The 24,256-nt window shown below is 35.2% G+C and overlaps 4 protein-coding genes across 7 annotated transcripts in view; 3 read left to right on the plus strand and 1 right to left on the minus strand.

Annotated features, from left to right (window-relative positions):
• The first annotated feature begins 1,779 nt into the window (after nucleotides 1-1,779).
• LOC133878827 (uncharacterized) lies at nucleotides 1,780-16,194 on the plus strand. Of its 3 annotated transcripts, XR_009902001.1 has the most exons (9): nucleotides 1,780-1,908; nucleotides 3,344-3,680; nucleotides 12,727-13,215; nucleotides 13,334-13,480; nucleotides 13,696-13,797; nucleotides 14,086-14,135; nucleotides 14,270-14,698; nucleotides 15,414-15,560; nucleotides 15,757-16,194. XR_009902001.1 is itself a non-coding variant. In XM_062317370.1 (8 exons), the coding sequence occupies exons 2-7, from the start codon at nucleotides 3,359-3,361 to the stop codon at nucleotides 14,687-14,689; spliced, it is 1,530 nt and encodes a 509-aa protein (XP_062173354.1). In that variant the 5' UTR covers nucleotides 1,780-1,908; nucleotides 3,344-3,358; the 3' UTR covers nucleotides 14,690-14,698; nucleotides 15,414-16,194. The 3 variants fall into 3 exon arrangements, 2 of the variants coding, with proteins under 2 accessions (XP_062173354.1, XP_062173355.1); XM_062317370.1 differs by having other exon boundaries at nucleotides 15,414-16,194; XM_062317371.1 differs by lacking the exons at nucleotides 15,414-15,560; nucleotides 15,757-16,194 and having other exon boundaries at nucleotides 14,086-14,140; nucleotides 14,271-14,431.
• On the plus strand, nucleotides 15,507-16,010 carry LOC133879053 (uncharacterized). Its single transcript, XM_062317604.1, has one exon. It carries the CDS (start codon nucleotides 15,507-15,509, stop codon nucleotides 16,008-16,010), a length of 504 nt encoding a protein of 167 aa, XP_062173588.1.
• Nucleotides 16,195-20,397: 4,203 nt separating the features above from the next.
• On the plus strand, nucleotides 20,398-21,845 carry LOC133879363 (uncharacterized). The gene is made up of 4 exons (XM_062317904.1): nucleotides 20,398-20,750; nucleotides 20,996-21,106; nucleotides 21,327-21,407; nucleotides 21,560-21,845. The coding sequence occupies exons 1-4, from the start codon at nucleotides 20,544-20,546 to the stop codon at nucleotides 21,635-21,637; spliced, it is 477 nt and encodes a 158-aa protein (XP_062173888.1). The 5' UTR covers nucleotides 20,398-20,543; the 3' UTR covers nucleotides 21,638-21,845.
• A 525-nt stretch (nucleotides 21,846-22,370) lies between these two features.
• The window catches only part of LOC133879364 (protein GLUTELIN PRECURSOR ACCUMULATION 3), a 38,539-nt gene continuing 36,653 nt past the window's right edge, over nucleotides 22,371-24,256 (minus strand). Inside the window, exons 15-16 of one of the 2 annotated variants that reach the window (XM_062317906.1) lie at nucleotides 24,152-24,242; nucleotides 22,371-22,658 (exon numbers count right to left, since the gene is read on the minus strand). In XM_062317906.1, the coding sequence (XP_062173890.1) occupies nucleotides 22,599-22,658; nucleotides 24,152-24,242 (151 nt within the window). In that variant the 3' untranslated portion in view covers nucleotides 22,371-22,598. Of the gene's footprint in view, nucleotides 22,659-23,440; nucleotides 23,683-24,151; nucleotides 24,243-24,256 lie in introns of those variants that run through there. The other variant, XM_062317905.1, reaches the window with a different exon arrangement.

Below are 24,256 nucleotides of genomic sequence, written 5' to 3' on the forward strand. Positions count from 1 at the left end.
TTGTGTAGATAGTAGAAAGTCTATTTAGGGTATATATATTTTTTATTGAGAGATATATCTTAAAGATGCAGTATGCAGACTATGGTTGCTATGTCTACCAAGAAAGCTAAAATTCTAGCGTGCTATGAATTTGGTACACAGGCATGATGGTTGAGACATTTTGTTGAAAGTCTCAATATTGTCGATTTTACAGTTAGACCATAAAGATACTCTGCGGTAATTCTACTATAATCTTCTTTTATAAGAATAAAGAGTAGAAGCAGAAGTAAATCGACATCAAGTATCTCAGTACGAGAGATAACATTAAGAGACATAAAGGGTCTATTGAGCATATAAGTACTGAATTAATAATTGCGGATCCCATGACTTAAAGTTTACCGGTAAAGAAAGAATAAAGTCATGCGGAATATATGAGACTCATTAATTCATTTTCGCTTGGTTTGTCTCTTTTTGGTCTATAGACATAAAGTTATGATAATAAAGATTTTGTGCACATTTGTTATTTTATCCATGAGGATAAATAAAGCTGGACTCGAATGACTTATAGGAAGTTCATTCATAAAGCTTGACTATCAATAAGGTACCATGTAAGGAGTGTTTTACATTGTGATATATGGAAGGGACGGCCTAATTTTATAATGGTTTTACCGCCATGATTCGTGTGAAACATTTCTTATCTGAGTGGGAGGATTCCATAAGTGATTGGCTAAACTAAAGAACCTAATACCATAAGGTCATGTGTCATAAAGGCCAAGTGGGAGAATGTAAGATATTATTCCCTTATGTGGCCTTTATATCACATTTACGGTGTTTGCTATGTTTATTATTTTTTTAATAAACATATACGGTATTATGATTATTTCTATTAATTTAGATTACCGTAAATATGGAATCGGTATTATGGTTATTTCTATTAATTTAGATTACCGTAAATATGGAATCGGTTAATTGATTTTAAAAAATCAATTAACAATATTGTTTCCTTGATGGAAGGAAACAATACGGTGTTTACCATTTGAGGGTCCCTAACCTAGCCTATAAATAGAGTGCCTGTGTACACCATCAGTACAGCCATCAAGCAATAGGCATAGGTTAGAAGATCCCTCAAATAACCTTTTCTTGTTCTTCAAATGGATCGTGGAAAAGCTTGAGCAAATATGGCTAGAGGTAAGCCTGAATCCTGTCTTATTCGTTTTCCGCTGCGCATGTTAGTTTAAGCAAATATGTTGAATATTTCTAACATGGAGTTCATTGGTATTACACCCGTTGTGCCCTCCTCTGTTGTTATTTTTTTGTGTGGTGGTTGCGGCATCAAGTAGTTCAAATTCTCCAAATTTTCATTGCGAGATTATGTTTTGCCATTTTATGACCGTTGTCAATACATTGTTCAACGTGCAAAACATAATCCGTTCAGCCACCTCACACACAATGTTGATCCACCCATGGCTAGAGCAACAGAACTATCGATCAGCACTAAACAAGACCGATCTACCAGAAAAAGGGCATAGCTGAACCGCCAAAAAAAAAAAAAAAAGTCACAGAACCACCGAACCAACCAGAGAGAGAGAGAGAAAACATTAATAAAAAAAGTCTTAACAGATAACCCGTGAATAAGCAATAAGCATTCATGTTGGTAAAAAAAAATTATAATGACTATTTTGAAGGATTTAGAGCATGTGAAGCAAAAGGACAAAAGTATCATGGAAGAAAGAGAAAATGATGATTGGGGTAGTAACAAGCAAATTGCGCTTAATAATGTTGAAGTCCGTTGCTGTCTTAATCTCATCCTCTCGTTTCGTCCTTTTTATGCAGTCGTTTCTTCAAGTTCGTCTACACCACTGACCACTGCTGCACAGAGAGCTTTAGGAGCCTCGGTTTTGGAAGACAGCCCTCTCTAGCTCTGTCACTGTAAGTAATTACCTCATCAATTTTTGCGTTTCCATTTTTTTTATTTTTTTTCATCGAATCTTGCATTAGTTAACACAACATATAGCAGAACATGAGATGTCTGGCGGTCATATCTGAATAACATATCCTAACGTTCTGTAAAAATTGATATGGTAAGTGGTTTTTTCTTTACGAGGTTGTCATGGTCGATTTCGTTAAGGATGAAAGATTTTATTTATTTATTTATTTTTATTTAAGAAAAGATCTGAATATTTTCATTTTTAAATCACAAAGCATAAAGTTTCACAAATTTATAACCATATACTATGAGTTTATATACTCATAAATACAAAATAAAATTCTTACAATAAAGTACTGATATATATATATGACTTCTATAAATAAAAAGGAGTTTTTCGTACATGCCAATTAGCACACAGGCAGTTCCGCCTATATATGTTTAGGGAAGAAGAGAAGGAAAATTTTCAACGTGGCACCATGCCACCATAGACTGTTTATTGCAAGATTACAAGCGTATGTATATAATCTAATTAATGTCGGCAAAATTTAATTTTATAATTCATGAAATCAAGGCAGGATGAATCGACCTTAAAACCTGACCCTCCCTCAACTTCTTGTGTACAAACAGTACAATTAATATATGTTCTTAATTTCCTGTGATTACTGAAGTTGAGAATCATATTGTACCAGTGCTATCAGGAGGAGTCTTAAATCTACATTGCCTTAACCTATAGAAGCTGCTACCTCCCTCTCTACTTCCTCAAGGATTCTAGTTTCCCTTCTGAGTGACTGGTCTTCTACTGCTATCGTTGATGATGTTCTTTTTCATTCATCTTTTTTCACCACGGTTTCTGGGAGGGCCACTCTTTTGGCACATGTTGTTACCAAATGGGCCACTTCTCATTAGTGTTATGGAAGCATTCTCATCTCCCTTGCTGCTTTTCTTTCCTCTGTTAGAATCAAGAGTGGGAAAGACCCACTTTGATCCCCTTCTCCCTTTTCCTCGATCTAGTTGTATCTCATAAAAAAAGAGTCCTAATATTTGTTAGTCTACGTTATCTGCTAAGTAATATGAGTTGTAAAGGTAAGAATAAGATGAACTTCAATTCAATTTAATAGTCGACCAAAAATTATTGGATCCTATGAAAAGATTGTAGCGGCATGGCATTATACCAAATATTTAAATTAAAACTAATGAAATTTACAATTAGGATTATGCCTAAACGGTATATATATATATTGATATAGTCTGAAAAACGAAGAAGCATTTTGTATGAAGAGAAAATCCAAAACACATGCATGATGATATAGCTATAAGATCGATATAGGCATCATAAATACACTTACTGGATGGTGCGAAATATATACCATATGGATATGTATATGTTCCAATTAATTAAGTTTCACCTAACATGCTTCGTTCATAATTTGACAGATTAAAAGCAATAGCATGGCAACAAATAATATCTCAAGCACGATTGTTCTTGAACTTCTTACAAAAGAAAATTATGAGAATTGGAAAGCTTGGATGGAAAACTATTTGTTGGCTCATGATCTCTGGGACATTGTCGAAGCAACCACGGAACCTCCTAAACCAGAAGATGATGTAGTTGAATTTAAGGCTTGGAGAAAAAACAATGCTGCAGCCTTACATGCAATCCTAATTTCATGCGGGGTGGACATACTGCCTGAGATTAGGAAAATCGATTCTGCCAAAAAAGTTTGGGATAAATTGGCTACAATGTACGGGCACTCCTTACCAAACATCCAAGGTAACTCTCTCTCTCTCTAAAGCCAAATGGGTATACCTCTCCCTGGCCCCTCTCTAAACATTAAGTGTAACGACCCTTTTTTTTTTTTTTTTTTTTTTATATATATAAAATGTAAAACGAGTCCCCACAGTGGCACGACGATATGTCGCAAAGCCTACATATGGCACATGTCCCATAACATGTACCTGATAATCAGAGTATAACACATATCTATCTATGCAGCGAAAAACATACATCTGAATAACGGAAATTACAACTTATACATCTATCACAAATTAATTACAACAAAGAGTCATTTAACATCTATCTGTTTGAGTCTTAATAACATAATATTTACATATCAATAATGGCTTTACAAAGAATAAGTAACATAAACATCACAAGCCATATCAAACCTATAAAATAGTGGACAACTCGTGGTCCGACAATTACAACTGTCGCGGCAAGCTTCAGTCATAATATCCCAAGCACATTGCTATCAACCCATCAACTATACCGAAGTATCTGCAGCCAAAGAAGCATCATCTATACGGTTGTGGTGGTATCCACATCCGCATAGGTGAAAGAATGAGTTCACTGCCTTAGCATGAAACACACTAAGACTTCAGTGGTATAAGACTAACTGAGTTTTCACAAAGAACCAACCTTTATTTTATTTCTAGTCGTGCGAGCATTATATTAGCCACAATTTACCAACAGCTAATGCAGCAAATACCGACTATTCAGAAAACATTTAAAATATATATATAGCTGTGAACATATGTAGAAGTTCCAATCTACCGCTTGGAAGATTCTCCATATAGACCCCTCTATAATAATACTTTTCATTGGTCGCTCAGACATATGTGCACACGATCACTCCATCACAGATATCACGTATACACATAGGTCTTAAGCAAAGAACATGGCATCTTACTCTTTCATACTAGGATAACATCCGTTAACAAAATATTCGCAACACCATCTCTAATCGTATTTCAGCTTCGTGCCTTAACGTCAGTAGATCATGAGAGCACTAGAGTTAAACTCAATCATGCTAACACGTCTTTCCTGAAGAACAAGAAGAGTCAACATTTTTACTCATAGACATGCCATTACTCGCGCTTGGGCAATCATGTATCCATGTACTTTCAAGTTCAATGTATGACATCTTAACACATGACTATCCGATAGAAATATACATACGCGCTTTTCATTTAAGACACTTATGCATACCAACACGTCTAGTAAATGCTACTCATAACATAAAAACATCACTCATAAAACAATGCTATACATGATATGCGTGACTGGGTCTACTGGGGCTTCGGTCCCCCACGATGCTGATAACTACTGTTTTACTGTGTATCCTGCTACTTTACTGCTGTATTGCTGTTGATGTATGCTATATACTACATGCTCTATGTTCTGTGCTTGACCTGTATATATTTCACTACTGTATTACGCTGAAATTATGCAATTGCTAAATCACGTCCTCTTGAAACTAAACAAATCTGGCATTTTATCAAATACTTTGAAATCATTCAAAACATAGTTTCTTCATAAAATCTAAACAGTTTCAACATGACATGTTCTCAAACAATTTTGCATAGTTTAAATCACAACTGCAGAACATACTCAAACACTTTAAATCAATTAACACCTTTCACTCATGCGTCACTTCTTAAACATCATTGATATAATTTGAATATAATCGAAACTAATCAAATCATCTCAAAACATACATTTCATCATATGGTTGGTTCGGTTTCATAAACAATATATATATTTTTATCAATCCAATACATATAAAAATATATACTTTCTCAGTGAGTGGAATACCCACATTGGCTGCATTAGACTCCTGACTCGAACTTCCACTGGATTCCAATTACTCGAACTCTACATTGGAGAACAAGTCTACGTCTCCAATCAACGACACAAGCCTGCAAACATTGGTAACATTAGACTATGCTATTGAACCTAAACCCTACGACACATAAACTACCCGCTTGCTCACATGTCACGTCACTCGCTTCTAAAGCTAGCTAAACACCTTAAGCTATTATTAGATTAGTCGTTCATTATAGGTTTGCGTCTTATCTTATTTATTAGCTAGAAGACGCATCTATTATTTCATTAGCTCATTTGTTATTGTTGTGTCACATTATTATTCCTAAACATTTTTAAAGCTTATTGCTTATGTACTAACTTATCATTATTTACCGGACTCATATTCATGTATATGTCTATATATGTATTTACATTTATGTATAGAATGCTTATTAAGCGAAGCATAACCTCCTAACGCACTTAGGTATTTTATATTGCATAGGTAATTACATTAATCACCTAATTATATTACCACTAGACTTTGGAGCCTATCCACGTATTTCTATAATGTCACTATTTTATATTTGTTGTCTTAAGGCTATTTGGATAATTTACCATTTTAAAGCATTCTCATTTAAGCATTACACTTAACACTTAATCCTTGCTAATTACTAGTCATCTATGCAACTCTTATTCTTTCATTACATAAATACTTGAGTACTTAAACTATAGAGCCTAATCTTATTTAACATGTTAACTTAATAACCCTAATTGCAATTTATGTGAATCTATTTATTTGATTTTATCCCTCATCTCATTCGGCCTTACCAATATCATGTAATCCAATTTTAACTTCTATCCATAGTTAGTCCTATAACAAAGACCTATATACACTAACTTCAACATTAAAACTTCAACTCTTCTTTAACAACCAACTTAACCAATCTAAATAAATTCAACCATTAAACACCAATGTCAACAATTACCCAAATCAAGACTTCAACTAACATAAGCTACCATAAGCATTAAACTCATTCTCTAATAAATAACCACCAAGACCTAAACTTCATCAACCGATTCCTATCAAAACCCATCAAAATAATACAAATCAAAACTAAGAACTCATCCATCAAATCTATAAAACCAACTCCAAGGATACCCATTCAATAATCCTCAACAAAGTCTCCTAAAAATTAATCTCCATATAACACCCAAACAAACTTTCATCCTCATTTAACACAATCTTTAAATTATAAACATCAACAACTCATTCATCAAAATCATCAACCCAAAACCAGATTTGGATTTCAACAAACAAAACACCCCTCTAAACTACCACCAAAACCATCCATTAACACAACCAATACTCCATAAATCCACATACATATATTCAGCCATCCTCTCCAAAATCACAATAAAACCCTAGGTTTTCATCTCAAACCAAAACCCCAAATCAAACTATTTTTGCTTAGCATAAACCCTAACTTACAAGCACAATCAATAACCCATAAAACTCCATTATTAACTTACAAAAATTATTCCAAAGGCATCCCATGAATTTCCTCCAATTTAACTAACCCAAGAGAACACTCAATCAGTTGCTACACACACAAACCCATTCGGTTCAAACAAACACCCAACTAAAACTCCAAAAATCAACACAACCAATTTAGGGGTACACGAGCCACACGCTGTCCGAACCATCCATGCCAAAACAGGGGAAATCTAAAACATTCACCCATCACCGAAACACTACATGGCCATCAACAAAAACTTCAAGAGAAAATAACCCAATTATTCCAACATCATAATAACCTGCCGATCACCAAAATCAACAAAACTAAGACACTCATCCGACCGTGAATTGAGTCCAAATAGCACAGAAAAATACTCAAAATAAATCTATAATAACTCAAGAATAAAATCACAAGAAATTACAGAAAATCTATCGGAAAATCATCAAGGAATGATCCTCTGCCCGGATGCCAGAAATCATCCTAAAATCGCCGAAAATTGGCTCCTCGGAGTCGTCCAACACCACACACCGGCCGATCAACAGCAGGGTCGAGCCTTCACACGGTTTCTGCACGGTTTGGGGTTCACGGGTTCGATGGGTTCTGAGTCTGCTCCTGTTATTCCTCTCTCAATGCCGATCTCTCTCTCTCTCTCTCTCTCTCTCTCTCTCTCTCTTTCCCTCTCAATCTCCCTAATTCTCTCGTCTCCCTCTGTGTGATCGGGTGAGAATAACAAAGAAGAAAGAAGAAGAATAAAAGAGAAAAGGAATAACTTTTGTTCGGTCGTAGCAGAAAGGAAGGGTATTTTGCCGACCAAAAAGAAATCGACAAGTAAGCTAAAACTCAAAAACTGAAATGCTGCTGCCCAACCGGAAGAGCACCATCACCTCCCCAAATCCGCAGCCCCAGGCCGGAAAGCTGCCGCCATGGGGCCGCGCGGCCACTCCACAGAGGCCGGGAGTGGCTGCACTGCCACCCCCGGGGTCTGGGGGTGGCTTTCGGGCCACCCCTAGATGGATCTAGGGTATGCCCAAAGGCCACCCCTTCTATCCGAGCGTCGCTCACCGTTGGGTTTGGCCTGGCTGTGACGACGTCTTCTGACCCGGACAGTGGCGGTTTCCGACTTGGACGGTGTGGTCTGGCACGGGCGTTGGTGGCTTTTTCCGACTTGGGCGTTGCCAGAAGCGTCTAGACCCACGTCGGAGGAGTTGGGGTTGGCCTGGCTGTGGCGGCGTGTTCCAACCCGGGCGGTGGCAGCGTGGTCCAATACGGGTGTTGGCGGCGTGGTCTAGCCTGGGCGGTGCCGGCGGCTTCCGGCCTGGTTGTGGTGGTGCGGATTTGGGCAGGGGCGTTCTCAGTGTGGTCCAGATCCGGTGTTTCAACAATACTTTAGTTTTTTGAGTTTTTTTATTTTGAGATGATGTGTCAATATGTTATTGGTGGGCAAAAAACCCTTGGTTTTTGCCATAACCTGACAGAAGGGGCTCTCAGAGAGAAAAGAAGAAAGAAAAAAGGAAGGGGGGGTGCTGAAAAACTGAGGAGGAGAAATACTAGCCCCTATCCTTTCTAAATTGCATTATTACCCCATCTTATTTTATTAATTTTATCTTAAACTCATTTTATTTTAGACAATATAAATATTATCATTTATTAATTAACATTTGACCCTCGCATATTTTTAAACTAAACTTTAATCAATGTATTTAATTATTTACTTAATTAGGACCTACTATAATAATATCCTCATCTTAACCCAATTGTATTTTATTTTCATAACATGATTATTATTACCTAGAATATAATTACTAATCTCATCCATTTAATAAACATAATTTATTAAATAGCTAAATTCCTTATTTATTTTCTTGGTCTTTACATTAGGGCTTCTTGTTCTAAAATAATTTGATGGTGTAGAAATTATAGTCGACAAATAAGTAGTATTAATTTTAAAATTAACAATAAATTAAATATAATGCAATATATTAGAATAAAGAGTAATTAAATGACCTCACAATACTGTAGAATCACGCAAAAATATTGTTCTTAAAGGTTGACTTCATGCCTCCAGGAGTATTCAACTTTGTGCGGTTGGGTCTGTTAACATGCGACTTTTCATGATTAGACTATAGCGTCTACCTTTATTATGAACATACGCACTTCCAAACATGAAGACGAAGATGAACAACCTTTCAATTGTTCCTCACCGGATAATTGAATCAGAATTATTAAAGCAAAGCGTGTAATAGAAAGAGCAAAAGAAGAGGAATTAGTAGTACTATATATGGAAAGGATAGGGGCTAGTATTTCTCCTCCTAACGGTCATAAAATGGGGCTAGTATTTCTCCTCCTAACGGTCACTTACCCCATCTTAGTAGCCCCTTTGTAGGCGAAAATTACAAAGTAAGTGACAACGGTCATAAAATGGCTAAAAAATATCGGGATGAAGAAAAATTGGACTGCATTTCACGCACGCGAGACGAGACAGGGCAAGGCGAGGCAGGGCACGAGTGTTATATAGATATGACCCAATGGGTAGACTAAGCCCAATATCTAAAGATACTAAGGGAGGTCCATTAGTGTATATAAAGCCAGAGAGAAACTCATTTCTGACCAATGGTGGACAAGGGAAAAAGTGTTCGGAACACATGCATACACACTCCATAATCCCGGACATGTTGTTCATCTAAAAAAATAATCTTCCACATGCTACAAACATTATAATAGGAAGAAACTTGAGAAAACATGCATCATTGTAGTACCCATGGGTTTTAACCACACTTAGGAGAAATAAATGGTAAAGTAATGAATTATGGTGGAGTTCAACTCTGTTAACCAAATTCACTAGTTGACGGAACTTATTATCCACATGTATAGCTTCCTTTATATTAAGGTTGTTCTATAGTGAGTTGGCACTTTATATAGGCCATAAGCCTCTTGGGTTTCATGAGTGCTTTAAAGACCTACCTTAGTCTCATAAGAAGCAGCATCACCACTTCACTAACATAGGTAGCATCCATTAAGAGTGCATGCAGAATAACCCTATCCCAACGAGTAGGGACTATAGACCCATTAAGAGCTTTAAGCTCATCCCTAATAATTATGCATCTATACTAACTCATACAATAAGGAATCAAGGATGGACTCATCACTAATAAACATAGAAAATGAGAAAATGACAACACCTCACGAAGACACCTGCAACTTTGTTTTACCCATTAAGCATCATTCATGGGATCTCCAATCATAGATGTATGGTGTCCATCGCAATGTCATAGTGTGGCTGTCTCAGTCCTATCCCCCTTTAGTCTTATCCCCCTAGATTGTTTTATTGACTAGTCTTTAGCAAGTGGCTTGGTCAAAGGATTGGTCAAGTCCCTTTCTGACCTTACAAAGTCTAAGGATATTATACCATTCTCAATTAGTTGCCTTAATCGGATATGTTGACTTTTCCGTTATAGATCTTGCTCTTTGGTCAAGCTATGGCATCTTGACAATTTCAATGAATACACACACGTGGAACTGGGTTACTATATAAAAGTAAATCAACCAGTAAACTCCTTAGCCACTCGGCTTCGGATCTAGCCATTTCTAAGGCAACTAACTCGACTTCCATTGTGGATCTCGCTACGCAAGTACGCTTTGAGGACTTCCAAGAGATAGCCCCTCTAGTTAATTTGAACACATATCCACTAGTCTGGTTTAGTTCATTTGAATTAGAAATCCTGGTAGCATCACAATATCATTCTAATACAGTAGAATAACCACAATATGACAATCAAAAATTAATTGCGCCCTTTAAATATCTCAATAATCTAGAGATAGCATCCCAATGCTCAATACTATGATTCTGAGCATATTTACTTAATCTACTAGTAGTGTATGCAATATGGCGTGTACAGTTTGTTAAAAACATTAAACTACCAATAATTTGTTCATAGTTCACTTGTGAGATACAATCACCATGGTTCTTAACCAAGTGCACATTTGAATCATATGGTGTGGACATAGGTGAATAATCAAAGTGCTTAAAAGAATTTAATGCCTAATGATATTATCTTCACCCATATCTTTCAAATCAAATTTTGAGGCAAGATATCTTTTAGTACTATGCACAACCTCAAGGATAGTTCCAAAAATAAGTAAGTAATCAACATATAAACAAATAATGACTACAATTTTATCAAAGTTGCTATAAATGTATTTATCCGCACCATTAATCAAATATACATTAGACAACATTACTTTATCAAACTTTCATGCCATTATTTACGTGCTTGTTTTAGCCCTACAAGGATTTTATCAATTTGCAAACTTTGTGTTCTTGATGGGGGACTACATGTCCCTTGGATTGTTCCATATAAATATCTTCTTCTAGAACACCATATAGAAAAGAATTTTTAACATCCATTTGATATACGACAAGTTTATAAATAGAAACAATAGCAAATGATATTCTAATAGATGCAATTCCAGTAACCGGAAAATAAGTATCAAAATAATCAACATTTTGCTTTTTCTTGTAGCCCTTAGCTACTAAGCATGCCTTGCATTTTATCTATTGTACCATCTAGTTTGAGTTTCTTTTCAAACACCCATTTACAACCAATTGGTTTAATCTTAGAAGGTAACTCAACAAGTTCCCAACTATGGTTAGACATAATGGAAACTAATTGATTATCTATAGCTTCTAATTCAAATAGTGCATCAATAGATTTAATTGCTTCAACATAACAAATTAGTTCAACATCAACAATATAAGAAAGAAAATAGCTAGTTATCGGAATTCGTTTCATTTATAGCTCGCTTGCTTCTTTTCAAATCTTGCACATCATTAATGGGTTCAATAGAAGCAATAATAATGTTCATGCAACTTAATTTTCAAAGGAAGTACAAAGAACATATAGCATTTTTCAATTCAATTGTAGTATTAGAATCTTAAACCTCACTTTAAATAACAAAAGATTTATAGCATGAACTATTGCAAGTATAACCAATAAACACATAATCACAAGTTGTAGAATGAATTCTTTTCCTACAAACCAACTACGTATACAGTGAAGACGAGCCAATCTCGCACAAGCGCTACTCGCCTGAACTCGACCTGTTTACCGGCCTAGTTGCACACATCAATAAAAAAACTTAGTTATAACATTAACATCTCCTCGTGTTGTGTACATAAGCACTATATTTAAATATAATATTATTATTATCTCCTTAATAGTAATTTGCACATAAAACTGCAGAAAAAAGTGTTACCCAAACACCCAATTGCCAGGAAAAAGTAATTTTGAACAAATTTTACCAAACGTGAACTAAGATTTTAAAAATATTATTTTTTAAAATTGCAATCCCAAATATACTCTAAAAATTTGAAATTGATTAAGAGACGTGCTGTGCATGCACGGAGAATGTGAAATGGGGGATATTGCAAAACAAAAATGAAATCGTTTTTAGAAACGACGTTGTTGCGGTGGTAAATGCCAAAACGTCGTTGTATTTACCTTTTTTTTTTTTTTTTTTTTTGACATGTTTACACAAGAGGGGAGAGGGAAGATTCGAACTAGTGACCTCTGCTTTATGAAGCGTGGTTTCGAACTGATTGAGCTACCCCTCAAAGACATCGTTGTATTAACTTGACAAAACAGAGAAATTGAAAAAAAAAAAAAAAAAAAAAAAAAAAAAAAAAAAAATAGCTCATTTTACTCTACATGGCATGGCAGGGGCAGGCAGTATAAACAACGACCTCCTTCAGTATGAGCCCTTACGTACGGCCATCAACAATGGTGACTGGGTTTCTGCAAACGATTTCCTTAGCCGCCACAAAGATGCAAAGAGTGCAAAAATTTCAGTCAATGGACGTTCTGTTCTTCACGTGGCTGCCCTTGCAGGACATACGAAAATTGTGGAGAAGTTAGTGGAGTTAATGTCGGCAGAGGAATTAGAAATAAAAGACGACAACGGTTTGACAGCTCTAGCTCAGGCTGCTGTTCTACAAAATAGTTATCGGATGGTAGATTGCATGATTACGAAGAACACTCATTTGCTTGACCTCCCAGACAATTTGAATCGTATTCCAGTTGTAATGGCTCTCGAGTATGGAAACATTGAAGTAGCTCGCTATCTCTACTCTGTCTCTCTTCCATATCAAACATTAAGTGACAGCGATGCTTCCACGCTTCTTACCCTGTTCATGCGTTTCAAAAAATTTGGTAAATATTCTTTCTTCTTTCAATTCGTCCGATGCTTTGAAATACAATATTGCATATTAATTTCCCATTTGTTAATTAAATAAATATTGTCTCTACCGTCAACACGTATGTACAATAGATATTGCCTTGCACTTGCTCCAGCGTTGCCCAGGTTCTGCTCTTGTTCCAAACCGGTTTGATTTCCCTTTGGTCACATTGGCTTCGATGTCTTCTGCCTTCCCGAGTGGGAACCAGCTGTTGTCTCTGGAAAACTGGATCTACGCCCGTAAGCGCATCATTTCTGTTTCTTATTTACTTATCTCTTCTTTTAATATAAATTTAAATACTATTATAATTAATGTTCAAAGTTATTGAGAATATAGGTGTCACATCTTAAAAAAATTTATATGATGGATATTAATTAACTTAAAGAAATTTGTATTTGGTGCAAAATATGACAAAGAGATATAGTGTTCACTGGACTACTTTTTTTATTGAAAGGTATACCCATTCGATCAGAGCATTACAACAATAATGAAATTCAGATAGACATCCACAACCCAAATAAATGCGAAGGTGATCAACTCGAGATTAGCGAACCAGGTATCATGTCATCGCCTAATTAAACTCCCTCTAATAAGGATTTATATATATGCAGCACTGAAAAATCTATGGGTGCCTTTTAATTTGTCTACGTACGTGTATCATGTGGCGCATGAGCTAGCACACTTTAATTATAATAGTTGAATATATTACAATATTCAATCAGTCAAACTGTCTTTATAATAACATACCTGATTAACAAACAAATACTTCAATTTTCATGAATTTGTGGTAATAATTTTCTAACTTGTTTAATTTATGTGAGTGGGTTTCGTTTTCACTTTGCAGCTACAGGCCTAATATTACGTCCACTAATTCCGAATCTCCATAAGCTCTTGGCCGGGTACGTATATACATCGATCCACTCGATTAATTTCATATCTTGTTCGTTAAACATTCTTGTATATATATATATATATCCTTCGATCATCAATTTGAGTTAATGATGCATGTATTGATTATTGAATATTTAGGAATCAATTGCAAGCAAATACATGAAATGAAATTGCTCCACCACCAAGCCCGTCAACTTCTAATTCAAATGTGCAGTCAAGTAAAGCAAATGGATGTTGATCATGTTAATGGAGCCATCTTTCAAGCCATCAAGAACGGGTTTACTGAGTTTATTGTTGAGATAGGGAAAGTAGATCCCCAACTTCTGTATACCAATTATGATGACATGGGAAGAAGCACACTTTCTTGCGCCGTCCTGCATCGTCAAGCTGGAATTTTTAATCATATTTACGGGCTTCATCAGGGTGTGAAAAAATCGATTATAAATGTTGTGGATAAATCAGGTAGCACTATCTTGCATATGGCAGGGATGTTAGAACCTTCCACTAAACGTGATCGCATTAGAAGTCAAGCTTTGATGTTACAGAGCGAACTTTAATGGTTTAAGGTATATATATTTTTATGATGCATGTGCTTACACTTATAAGTTGAATTTTCAAGTAATTTTAAATCAAAATGAAATAATTACTAGACTGTAAAATTTATTTTCCCTTTTCAAATCTCCCTATAAGAGTACGTACGTACATCCCCTTAATTATCAAGGGTCGGTGACAATTACCCTCGATCCTAAAAGGTTAATTATGATGTCTTGGTTTAAGAATTGTTGTAGTCTGTTAGTTGTCCTGGCCTTTTCAAGACTAAACTTCCACAAAGATAATGCAGAATTTGGTGGGTACCTTAATTGTAACAGATTAAAAGGCCTTGAATTAACTGGATGAAGTTCAACCACCTAATTCAATTAAAAAGAGTGAAAACTACTCATTATTCCACATTCATCACAAAACTAGAATGAATTAAGTTAAGTACTGTTGCTATGATCGATCATAAAATACATTAATTGTTCTTTTCCTTTTGCGTATTTGTAAAACAAGGATTTTCAATCGTACGTATATGATTTCAACAAGATGTTATATATAGTTCATGGTTGTTAAAATCCACAATCGATTTATTTAAGGTCATTTAATTAGTATTTTCATAAATAATATATTTAACATATATATTGCAAGAGATGCCACGAAATTAAAGGAAGAATAAATTGATTTGTCTATATAATATTATTGCTTCAACTTCTATTTTCTAATATTTTAGTCAATAAATTTTAGGAGGTCGAGAGAATTTGCAATCCTCTACATAGCGAAGTTCGAAATGATTCAAAGATGACACCGAGAGAACTTTTTACCCATAACCACAAGGACATGGTCAAGGAAGGAGAGAAATGGATGAAGGACACCGCCAGTTCTTGTACAGTGGTAGGAGCTCTCATTATTACCATTATGTTCACTGCAGCAATCACTGTTCCAGGTGGTAACAATCAAAATACTGGGTTCCCCATGTTCACAGATAAAAAGTTATTTATCGTCTTTATCATTGCCGATGCATTTTCACTTGCTTATTCCACTGCTTCAGTATTGAACTTTCTAGGAATCCTTACATCACGTTATGCAGAAGAAGATTTTCTCGAATCCTTGCCTACGAAGATGAGTTCTGGATTGTTGAGTCTTTTCGTCTCTATTGCAACTATGATGATCACCTTTTGTGTTGGTTCTTTCCTTATGCTACCCGGAAAACCATGGATGGCCATTCCAGTCATTATTCTCGCTATTACTCCGATCTACATATTCGTTGTAATGGTGTCTCCCATTCTTTTCGACATACTCAAGTCAGTAGTTGGAGCTAGAAATATATATATCTCAACCTAAGAAAATTGAATAAAGGAAAATAAAACGTTTGTTTTAAGCAATATGTTTTAAAAATGTTGGGTTACTAAAGGCAATATGATCAGTTTAGAATGAAAAATTTGTGATCATTGAGCTTGTGATGTATTAAGCATATTGATCTGACTATTTGGTAATTGATTGATCATATATCCGGCCTTCATAGATTTTTTTTTTTCTTCTATCTTTTATCTTTATATTGCCAACTTATTGAAGAATTTCCACCTACAAATATCATCTGCAACAAACTGAGTACATATCTATACCTATACAAGGAGGACAAGTTCCAAGAGCAGTCATATTTATCACAGAAATTAAGGATAAAAAATAAAGAAATTGATATATCTAAATTTTTGCATATTTAATCAGTGTTTTATATGAATGCATGTTTAATCTACCAGTTTTTCCCTCCCTCTCGCGGGTCTCAAGTTTTTTTTTGCTGTAATAGTTGTTCTTTTAGGAAAATCTGAATAGAACTGCTCCTTCAAACCGTTTACTTTAGGCGACCTTTTTTTGTTATTATTAGTATGACACGTTAGTTTGAAACACCTGACATGTCAAACTCTTATCGGGGGCTGTAAATGAGTGGGTTTACGCTATTTTCAATAAATTATACTTCACAGTACTCATATTTCAATTTGCAATAATATTATTGGCAGAATTTCAACATATTCGAAACTACTTAAATCATCTAAAACATATATCATAATTAACACTGAAAATCTTTGGGTACGGTGCATGCCATGCCTATGTGTACGTGGCGCATGAGCACACTCGATTAATTTCATATCTTTGTGATAAATGTTGTTAAATTAACTTTCTTATATCCTGGCCTAGTTCAATTAGTTTTTCTTTCTGCTGATCATCAATCCATTATTTTTCTTTTAATCTATTTGAGTTAATGACGTATTGATTATTGACTTAGAATGCAAGCAAATATATGAAATGAAGTTGCATCATTATCAAGCCCATGCATGAACTCCTACTTCAAATCTACGTGCTGCATGTCAAGTAAAGCAAATGAATGCTGATTCTGTTAGTGGTTATTGAGTTTATTATTGAAATAGGAATTAAGGTAGATCCCCGGCTATTGTATACCACAGATGAAATGGGAAGAACCATATTTTCTTACACTGTCCTACATCGCCAAATGATATATATGGATACATCAAGGAACACTATTTTGCACATGGCAGCAATGTTGGAACCTTCCAGTACGTAGTACTACGTACCCGTGATCGCATTGCAGGTGAAGCTTTAAAGATCAATGGTTTAAAGTAATATTTCTAGCTTAGAGCACTAGTAGCAGTTACTTCTATAATGATTCACTTCCTTATATTTAAGGAAAATTTCATGAAAGTTTCCACAGCATATATCCTATATTTAAGTAACTTCTTTGGGATTGTACAATAATTCTCGACATATACATGAGCACCGTACATTCTCAATGCATTATTTTAATATAAAAAAAAAAAAAAAAAATCGTCTCTCTGTCTCTCTCCTATCTCTTCTTTCCTTCCCGTGTCCTATACCGTGTGTAAAAACTTGCACAGAGCACTTTGATAATCGACGGTTTAAGACCGACGGTGCGGTTCTGCCAACGGTGGAGCGAGAACGAGAGGAACTCGCCAGTGGTCAATGACGAAGTCAAGATAGGGGGAGGAAGGGCAATGGCGATGCTGATCCTATGGTGCTAGAGCGGCACCAGACGATCCCGCTCTCGGCGATGAGCTTGTTCTATACGGAGTCATCATTCGCGCATCAGCCCTGGGAACAAAATTTAGGGAACCCACCCATCGGAAGACACAAACACCTAACCCACCGGAAGACAACAAATCGCAACAGCCAAAATACCCATTCACCCAAATATCCAGAAACTAACCCACCTTCTCCAACCGGAAATCCAAATCCAAAGCATCACTGTGCTGGAATCAACCCTCACCGTCGACCTTTCAGCTGCAGCCACGAAAACAACAGGTCATGGGTATTTGACGGAGAAGACGAGAGAGCAAGAGAGAAGAAAAGAAATGATAAAAAAATAATAAAAGTAGGAAATAGAAAAAAATAATAAAATAAGAGTAAAAAAAATAATATTTAATTAATATATGAAAAATTAAAGGAATCTATTATGTGATTTTTTTTATAGGGAAGAAAAAGTAGTTTTGTTCTCTAAATATAAGAAAAATAGTTGAGAGACCGATGCTAGTCTATATTTTTCTAATGTGCTTACACTTAGAAGTTCGATGTTTCAAGTTATTTTAATCAAATGAAATTACTAGCCTCTAAAATTTCTTTTCCCTTTTCAAATCTCTCTCTCTTTTAATGGATCGAACGTATAAGAGTACATCCCCCGATAGATTATGAAGTCTTCGTTTAACAATTGTTGAAGTTTGTTAGTTCTTCTTTCGAAGACTAGACTTTCACAAATATGATGAAGAGTTCGGTGGGTACCTTTGCAACAGATTAAAAGGCCTTGAATTAATCTGATGAAGTTCAACTATCTGATTCATGAATTGGAGTGAAAACTCATTATTCCACACTCATCATAAAACTAGAATGACGTTGGGTTTTGCTGCCACAAACTAAATTGTTATTTTCTATATATATATATATATATATATATATGAGTAATGTTTCTTACACAAATTTTACACAACTCTAACAATTTTTTTTTTTAATTTTTTTTTATTTTTTTTTATTTTTTTTATAATCAAGCTATTGAATTATTTTCCTACATATGGGCCCTAAATATTCAATGGTTGATCTTAAAAAAATGTTGTTAGAATTGTACAGAAGTTGTGTAATTGATTATATTAATCATATATCATTCATAAATTTTTTTTTTCTTTCTTTTTTCTTTATATTACCAATCGATTGAAAACTTCTACCTGCAAATCTATTCTGTAACAGATTGACTACATATATATATCGGACAAGTTCCAAGAGCAATCATATTTAGCATTGAAATTAAGGATATGCAACAATTGTCAATTAACATAGATGACAATTTACAATATCCCAATTTGGCAATTTATAAGAAAAAAAAAAATAAAGAAACTGATAGGTCTAAATTTTTGCATATTTAATCTGTGTATTGAATTGAACCAATTAAGCATTGAGTGGTAGACAAGCTATTTAGCCAGTTACGAGAAAAAGTTTTACTTATAACCTGTCGTTGCTTCTATGGAGCAATCATAGGAAAGGTAAAGAAGAGCATAAGGCATGGTGGTACGTACGGTAGAGTTCTTTCCCACCATACCTATATAAATCAAAGAGAAATGCTACGCATATTCAAAAGTACTTACTTCTTGGTATGGCGGTATAAATCACCATTGATGTGAAATATATATATATATATATATATATATTAATTTGTTTAAAATTCAATGATAATTTTCACTAGGAAAAAGCGCTAGGAAGCTTATGTAGCATTTTTCTAAATCAAACGTGGGTTCAATAGAGAGCTTATTTGGAGTAGTGGTTACTTGGCCCAGAAGTGTGCCTTGAATACATACCAAATGTCAAGGTATGGACGTATTGATGTTTTCTTACAATTATATTCAAGTTCGGCTCGTTTAAGTTGAACTTATACAAGGTGAGCTCGAAGTGTAAATGAAACAAACTCGGTTCATTTACAATCCTTAACATCTCTATATGCACACTCTCATTGTATGTTTATACTGTGAAAATTACTGACATAGGGAAACCTCTCTGTTTTAATTGGTGATTCAAATTGATCTAGCTTTTATATCTTTTGACTTCCCATGCCTTCAACACTTCAATTACATTGCTTTAAAACATATATATATATATGGGCAAGAACTGATCACACCTATTATATTATAAAGAAAACTTTATCTTTTGAGGAGTAATTCTATTCGTCTAGCATTCGTTCATCACTGCTCACGTGCCACGTCAGCCCTCATTTAAAAAAATAAAAATAAAAATTGAAAACCAGCGTTGTGGATGAATTTAGGAAAAATGCTAAGCTTCCCGCAATCAAAATCACCCCAGCTAGAAAATGCCCAGCCATGTGATTTCACGTGCCAAACTTCCTCTTGCTTCAAGCAATGTTGGTTGCCACCACCAAAAGTAGATTACGTGCACAATCAGTTACCATACGTTGTTGGATAAAACATAGCCTCTGAAATCAAATTTGACAGTTTAACTACTTTAGGTAAAGAGAGAAAACAAGAGGACGACCTAATACTCCACATATATATCCATCATGCTTAAGTAAAAACTAGGGTAATCTTCTCCTTTAAGTATCTTTAAGCTTGCAACAGTATGAGACCTCAAGACCAGTAATTCCAACTCTAAGATTGTCTTTTGTAATGGTAACATCAAGATTTGGAGAGAGAGAGAGAGAGAGAGAGAGAGAGAGAGAGAGAGAGAGAGAGATTTAAAGCAAAAGCAAGCAAGAGAGCCTTTAAAAGCATTACAACAAAAGAATAGGTAGAGGTGGGTTTTGTGGGAGGAGAGAAGCCAAGAGAGCAGAAACAGTAACCAAAGCAGAAAATGAGGAACCTTGGGAGCATTGGCAATAGTGGGAGGCTATCAACTGATCAGGAGAATGAAGATGGGGAGATCACCAAGTTGGCCATATCCACACTTGAAGCTCGAGAGGAAGAAATTGAGAGGAAGAAGATGGAGGTGAAGGAGAAACTTGAGCTTCAGCTGGGTCGTGCTGAAGAAGAAACCAGGCGCTTGGCACAGATTTGGGAAGTAGGTTCAACAAAACAACTCATCTAGCATGCCATTTTTGTTCTTTACCCTCCTAATTAGATTATTCTTAGTTGAATCTGCAAAACAAAATTTTATAGCCTATGCTTTGAAGAAAATAATTCTATATATAGTATGAAACACAAAAACAAATGGGTGCTCATCCAAGTTCAGACTATGAAAACAAATTCTTGATTCTTGACCAAAATAAGTTGCTCATTTGGTTTTTAAGTAATACAATCTACTAGGAGCTAGAAGTACTTGGAGATCCTATGAAAAAGGAAGTTGCAGCTGTACGTAAGAAGATTGACATGGCCAATCGAGATTTAAAGCCACTGGGACAGAGCTGCCAGAAGAAGGTATTTGCTTTTATGATTTTATCATCATCCCACCTAGCACACTCATCGGTTGCGCTTATTCTAACACGCAACGGCTTTCTAAAACTCAATCTGTTATCTTTCTCCGAATACTTGCATCCGGACATTAATTCAGTTGGTTTCCTTTTCTTTTGTTTTCCATAAGTAAAAATGTATAATTCAGTTATGACCATGAATTGGCTCTTTAATTGGCTGGCTTCAGGAGAAGGAATACAAAGAAGCCCTGGAGGCTTTCAACGAAAAGAACAAAGAAAAAACACAGCTAACAGCCACATTAATGGAGGTCAGTTCCAGACTTGTCTTTTCCGAAAAACATAACAGAATTCTTAACAGTGATCGTCTTGGCCTTTCTTCTTTGCAGTGTTTCAATTTTCCTTTTTCTCCCCTTTTTTACTCATCTCACATTTTTTTTTTTCATTGTGATCTTGCTTCCAGTTGCTGACCGAGAGTGAGAGACACAGGACGAAGAAACTCGAAGAGCTGAGCAAGAATGTAGAATACATAGACTACTAATATATTCAATTGTAATAAGTGTTTTGGCTTGTGAGCTTGTACTTAATATTATTACCAGTATTATAGGTGTTTAAGAAGCCTCTACTCCTCTGACCAACTTTAAACATGCCTTATTACCATTATGATTACATCATGTCATATCAGACTAGGGTCTGATAACCACTGAAACAGTCATGCAATTCAATAATAAACCCTTTTTATGAAGATACATTCTAGTCTTACCCTCTAAATATTGCCATGTGCCAATCAGGGCAGTTGTCAAACCAAAATTTCTCATCCTCTGCACAAGCAAACCTGCTAATCGACGCATGTTTCAGAGGACCTGGTAATACGACATGGCTAAGCCTAAAAGGTTGTGATCCATAATTTACATATCTGTTGTTAATTATTTTTCAAGCTACTAGATAGAATGGATTCATCAATTTTACACCTCTTCGAGTAACAAGGACTAATAACAAGTTACTTAAAAGATTTAAATGCATGGCTGATGAATTATGAGTGTTAATCCAGACACACAGAAAATATGTAACTCTTCACTAACCTTTCTGCATTGATACATATGAAAAGTTTCGCAACCAAAAACCTTTCTGCACTGAAACGTATAAGAAGTTAGGGCCGAATATGGGCTGAGCCTGAGCTCATTTACTATTCATGCAAAGAGTTTTATGATTCTCACAGTTGACAAACTAAAACTACCAAGCATTCTACTTCTACTAATAAATCTGCACCTGGATGACTCCTGTCAAGATATGGTAATATGGTATTATGTAATTAAAAGCAATCCAAGACAGTAGCAAATCACAAAGCACGTTTCATGGCAGGTGTACTAGTTTACCAACGTGTCAAGTGCAAGGACTGATGGTTTGAGGTACTAACATCTTACAGGTGATAAAGAAAACCCAGAAAACCATTAGGCATTCTTTTCTTTTCCCTTCTAAATGAACATTCCCCGTATACTATTTTAATCAGATAGGAGTTGTTTGTACTCTGCCACCAGCTTTGGGACATCATCCATACGCAACTGAAAATCATCAAAGATGTGATCAGTGGGAAGAGGAGAAAATAGAAGAAAAGAGTATGAAGTGAAAAGTACTAGTAAATAAATGCAAACCATGAAGGATGATATAGATGATAGTTATGTCTCAATCATTGATGGGATAAATTATTCGACACAACTGAATCATAGCCAGATGGGATCACCAAAAATGAATAGCTACTGAGATCCAAATAAGTTGATTCCAGTTCAAGTGGTTCAGCGTATTTCAAATAAAGCACACAGTGTGTATCAAAATTAAAAGATGTCTTTGTGACTTTTGAAACATCGACTCAGAAAACAAGGTCACTATATATAATGAAGATTTCCAGTCACAAATGAGTAGTGTCTATATAGGGTCATTTCGGTAAAATGCTTGGAGAACAAATATCAAATTGTTATATGTAAGAATAGTATGACTTTTGTAAAATGCCATCTGGATACAATTGCACTGTGTTATCAAGCATGTCATGTTCTTTGCAACGTCTATTATTAACAAATTCAACACCTTAAAAAATAAAAATAAAAAATAAAATAAAATGTACCAGCCTCCTACTGCAGCATCACAACAGATACCCCAAGGATAAAAAATTAAAAAAAAAAAGAACCAAACTCATCTAAGCAGCCCTATAAAAGTTAGCACAGGTGTCCAAAGGCACCCAAATTCTTTTCTTCTTGTAGAGTAGATGGAAGCATGTATATTCAAATGTCCCCAAATATCTGCATTTGTATATATATATATATATATATATTTATTAATTCAGCAGCACATTATTTGTTTCTCATTTTGCAACACCTCTCTATAATCTCTCTCCTTCCATGGCTCTAAACTTGCTTAGCCAAGTTCAAACTGCTTGCAATCACCTAGCTCGTTTGTGTTCCTAGGAAATGGACCTAAAAAGTTCTTCACGAGTCCAAAAGAAGGTAATTGTTGTGTATGTAAGCATTCCATTGCCAGGAAGCTTATTCCATTCAACAAACCAAATGCAGCATAGAGTTTTCCTTGATTATCCTGCGTAAAGAATAAAATGAATGGTATAATTTATAGGCTGTGACCCAGATTTTCCTTACATATTGAACACTAGAGGCATTTAGATAATTCTTCACTCTACAGCAAAAATTCTACATCAAAAATTTCTTCTTCTTCTTCTTCTTCTTCTTCTTCTTCTTCTTATTATTATTATTATTTTACATTTTGTTTTTTAGAAAGTGGATACTATGCAAGACCAAATAAAACCTAATGAATCTGAGATCTTAATGTTAGAATCATATCCTGTCTGTCAATAGGCATTTGATGTAATTAGAGAACGTCTCAATAGGTATTCAATGCTTTCATCCAACAGAAGTTACTGAAAAGAAGATTCCAATGCCTACGTGCATGAAAAATATTGAGGATTCAGAACTAAATTAGCGGGGAATGAAACAAAAAAGGAAAAGAACAAAAGAAAGGTTTGATCTTAATGGCCTTGCATGGTACAGACCTGAGAAGGATTTCTTATATGGTAAAACCGATACGAATCTTTTCCAAGAAAACCAGACTCAAGAGAATGCATATCAGATCCAGCATTAGCCCTGTCATTGTTAGA

The sequence above is a fragment of the Alnus glutinosa genome, chromosome 10, assembly GCF_958979055.1.
Source record: "Alnus glutinosa chromosome 10, dhAlnGlut1.1, whole genome shotgun sequence".
Taxonomy (NCBI): Eukaryota; Viridiplantae; Streptophyta; class Magnoliopsida; order Fagales; family Betulaceae; genus Alnus; species Alnus glutinosa.

Bases quoted from the DNA above. Each gene is read 5' to 3' on its own strand.
- LOC133878827 (XM_062317370.1), top strand. From the start codon at position 3,359: ATGGCAACAAATAATATCTCAAGCACGATTGTTCTTGAACTTCTTACA. The intron at 13,481-13,695 runs GTAAGCGCATCA...TTTTATTGAAAG, and splicing joins GGAAAACTGGATCTACGCCC to GTATACCCATTCGATCAGAG. The intron at 13,798-14,085 runs GTATCATGTCAT...TTCACTTTGCAG, and splicing joins ACTCGAGATTAGCGAACCAG to CTACAGGCCTAATATTACGT.
- LOC133879053 (XM_062317604.1), top strand. From the start codon at position 15,507: ATGGTCAAGGAAGGAGAGAAATGGATGAAGGACACCGCCAGTTCTTGT.
- LOC133879363 (XM_062317904.1), top strand. From the start codon at position 20,544: ATGAGGAACCTTGGGAGCATTGGCAATAGTGGGAGGCTATCAACTGAT. The intron at 21,107-21,326 runs GTATTTGCTTTT...GGCTGGCTTCAG, and splicing joins GACAGAGCTGCCAGAAGAAG to GAGAAGGAATACAAAGAAGC. The intron at 21,408-21,559 runs GTCAGTTCCAGA...TCTTGCTTCCAG, and splicing joins TAACAGCCACATTAATGGAG to TTGCTGACCGAGAGTGAGAG.